Source organism: Gracilinanus agilis, unplaced genomic scaffold (assembly GCF_016433145.1).
Source record: "Gracilinanus agilis isolate LMUSP501 unplaced genomic scaffold, AgileGrace unplaced_scaffold57864, whole genome shotgun sequence".
In the NCBI taxonomy this organism is placed as follows: domain Eukaryota; kingdom Metazoa; phylum Chordata; class Mammalia; order Didelphimorphia; family Didelphidae; genus Gracilinanus; species Gracilinanus agilis.
In genome coordinates this window covers 1-3801 of record NW_025393425.1, presented here as the reverse complement: position 1 = coordinate 3801, position 3801 = coordinate 1, and the positions used below count along the sequence as shown (strand labels likewise).

Here is a 3801-nt window from a genome sequence, read left to right as displayed (position 1 = left end):
CCCCAAGAAAGAGTGAACCCTTTTGATGAATATTCACACCTCCAGAATGTGCAAATTCCCACAAAGACTGCCCTCTGGGCAGGGCTAGACAATTTGGAAGCTGTGATTGGCCCCTGTGAAAAGGAGCAGGGACAGGAAACCACCATAAAAGCCATGAAGGCAGTCTGGAGAGACTAGTAGAGAGTGTACTCCAAGAAAAGGAGAGTCACTCCAAGAAGGAAGTTCAGCCTCAAGAAGAAGATTGGGTCAAAGAAGAAAGTGGGCCTCAGGAATTACCTTCAGCTCTAGTCATTGTCTTGGGTGAGTGGATAGCTGGTTTTTCCTTCTTGTCTTCTAGAGATAGTTTAATTATTATTGAAAGGAAAACTACTTGCTCTGCTTTTGTGTGTCCTCATAGCTTCTGGCCATTAAACTTGTCCCGCAGAGACAGGCCAGGGAGCAGGATGGTCAAGTCCAGGACATTCCTGAAGAAGACTAGGGCGGGCAGGGTGCTGAAGATAGTGAGGGAGCATTATCTGCGAGATGACATAGGTTGTGGGACTTCAGGCTGCACTGAATGCTGGGTAGCACAGGAAGGGCAGGCTCTGGAGTCTTGGCCTTGCAACCCCCAGAGCAGCCTCTGCCCTCAGCCCCACTACCTCCTGCCTGACACCAACATATTACTTCACCAGATTGATATACTTGAGGATCCAGTCATCAGAAACGTAATCTTGCTACAAACAGTTCTCCAGGAGGTGAGGAATCAGAGTGCACCCATATATAAGAGAATCCGTGATTTGATAAGTGATCATGCCAAGCATTTCTACACCTTCACCAATGAGCATCATAGAGAAACATATGTAGAACAAAAACAAGGGGAAAATGATAATGATCGGAATGATAGAGCTATCCGAGTGGCAGCAAAATGGTACAATGAACACATGAAGAAAATGACAACAGATGAGAATCATCCTCAAGTTATCTTCATAACAAATGACATAAAAAATAAAGAGAAGGCAATAGAAGAGGGGGTCCCAGCTTATACATGTGAAGACTACATAAAAAGTTTAAAGGCAAACCCTGAACTGGTAGATCGTCTTGCTTGTCTATCTGATGAAGGGAATGAAATAGAAAGCCAAAAAGTAATATTTCCAGAGCATCTTCCCCTGAGTAAGTTACATCAAGGCATAAAATCTGGTGCATACCTTCAAGGAACATTCAGAGCATGTAGAGAGAATTATCTTGAAGCCACAGTATGGCTTCATGGAGATGATGAAGAGAACGGAGAGATCATCCTCCAAGGACTTAGAAACTTGAATCGAGCTATTCATGAGGACATTGTAGCTGTAGAGCTTTTGCCCAAAAGTCAGTGGGTAGCACCATCTTCTGTGGTCTTACAAGATGATGGACAAAATGGTGATGATGAAGAAGTAAAAGAAAACACTCTAAAAATTGCTGTGAATGAGAAAATGTTAAGACCTTCAGGAAGAGTGTTAGGTATAATAAAGAGGAACTGGAGGCCATTTTGTGGCATGCTTTCCAAGTCTGATATTAAGGAGTCAAGAAGGCATCTCTTTATACCTGCTGACAAGAGAATACCTCCAATTCGAATAGAAACAAGACAAGCTTCATCCTTAGAAGGACAAAGAATTATTGTTGCAATGGATGGTTGGCCCAAGAATTCTAGATATCCTAATGGTCACTTTGTAAAAAATTTAGGTGCTGTTGGTGATAAAGAGACTGAAACACAAGTTCTTCTTCTTGAACATGATATTCCCCATCAGCCTTTCTCTCAGGCTGTTCTTAGTTTCCTGCCAAAGATGCCTTGGAACATCACTGAAGAGGACATGAAAAATAGAGAAGATCTGAGACATCTTTTTGTTTGTAGTGTGGATCCTCCAAAGTGTACTGATATAGATGATGCTTTACATTATCGAGAACTAGAAAATGGACATCTAGAGGTTGGTGTTCACATTGCAGATGTTAGCCACTTCATTCGACCAGGAAATGCTTTGGATCTAGAGTCAGCTAAGAGAGGAACAACTGTATATCTTTGTGAAAAAAGAATTGATATGGTGCCAGAATTGCTGAGCTCTAATTTATGCTCTTTGAGATCGAATGTGGACAGACTTGCCTTTTCATGTATTTGGGAAATGAATCACAATGCTGAAATTTTAAAAACAAGATTTACAAAAAGTACAATTAATTCAAAGGCCTCACTTACATATGCAGAAGCTCAAATGAGAATTGATTCAGCAAACATGAATGATGATATCACCACTAGTCTCCGTGGACTAAATAAACTAGCAAAAATTCTGAAGAGGCGGAGAATCGATGCAGGAGCTTTGATACTTTCTTCTCCAGAAGTTCGATTTCATGTGGATAGTGAAACTCATGACCCTATAGATCTTCAGACAAAGGAACTTAGAGAAACAAATTCCATGGTGGAGGAATTTATGTTGCTTGCCAATCTTTCTGTTGCAAAGAAAATCCATGAAGAATTTTCTGAAAATGCCTTGCTCAGAAAACATCCTGCTCCTCCTCCGTCAAATTACGAAGTTCTCGTGAAGGCAGCAAAATCCAAGAATTTGGATTTTAAGACTGATTCAGCAAAGGCTTTGGCTGACTCATTAGATCAAGTAGAATCTCCTGATTTTCCATATCTAAACACACTCTTCAGGATATTAACTACTCGCTGTATGATGCAGGCAGTTTACTTCTGCTCTGGAATGGATAAGGATTTTCATCACTATGGCTTAGCATCACCAATATATACACATTTTACTTCACCCATCAGAAGATACGCAGATATAATTGTCCATCGGCTTTTGACAGTAGCTATAGGAGCAGATTCCACTTATCCAGATCTGACAAACAAGCACAAACTAGCAGATTTATGCAAAAATCTCAATTTCAGACACAAAATGGCACAATATGCACAGCGAGCATCTGTTACATTTCATACACAGTTGTTCTTCAAAAATAAAGGAATAGTGAACGAAGAAGCCTATATTTTGTTTGTAAGGAAGAGTGCTATTGTGGTATTAATTCCAAAATATGGTTTAGAAGGAACAGTATTTTTTGAGGAAAAAGAAAAACCAAAGCCAAGACTTACTTATGATGAGGAGATGCCCTCACTAAAAGTAGAAGATACAGAATTTCATATTTTTGATAAGGTTAAAGTGAAAATCACCTTAGACTCATCCAATCTTCAGCATCAGAAAATTCATATGTCCCTGCTAGAACCCCAGATACCAGGAGTAAATGTTCCTACCCATTCTACAAGCTCGAACACTGACGAACCAGAAAAAAAGAGGAGAAAGCTAGAAAATTAGCTGTATGTAATGTCAAAGAGACTCTTAAAAATTGATTTCCTTTTGTAATATTGAGGAAGAACACTGGCAAGTTTCATGTTTAAAAATATTGAGTGCAAATTTAATTTGTTGCTTTTAAAGTGCATCTTAATCATTTAAAAATGGCATTTTTATTAAACAATTGTCTTCAAGTCTTTCTCATCAAAAAAAAAAGGAAATGTGACTTTAAAAGTGTTGTCTATTACATAAAACAGTTGACTCTCACTTATTGTAAAGTGAAGATTTTTCTGCTGAACGTAAAGTGGAACAAGCAGTTTTCAGTATGCATCATTAGATAATAAAGTCTTTTGAGAACAAGGGGGAAAAAAGATTGTCATTGAGCATCCAATGCCTCTTCCTTTTGTGCCCAAACTCCCTCACTACCAAGGGTTCCTTTTCCATCCCGTTGTAAGGAGCACATTCACAATATTCTTGATGTTCCCATCTTGTTTCTCAGTCATTTTCTAGG

The 3801-nt window shown here is 39.2% G+C and overlaps 1 protein-coding gene across 1 annotated transcript; it reads left to right on the top strand.

Annotated features, from left to right (window-relative positions):
* The first annotated feature begins 443 nt into the window (after positions 1-443).
* On the top strand, positions 444-3314 carry LOC123256335 (exosome complex exonuclease RRP44-like). The gene has a single exon (XM_044684975.1). The coding sequence runs from the start codon at positions 444-446 to the stop codon at positions 3312-3314; it is 2871 nt and encodes a 956-aa protein (XP_044540910.1).
* The last annotated feature ends 487 nt before the right edge of the window (positions 3315-3801 follow it).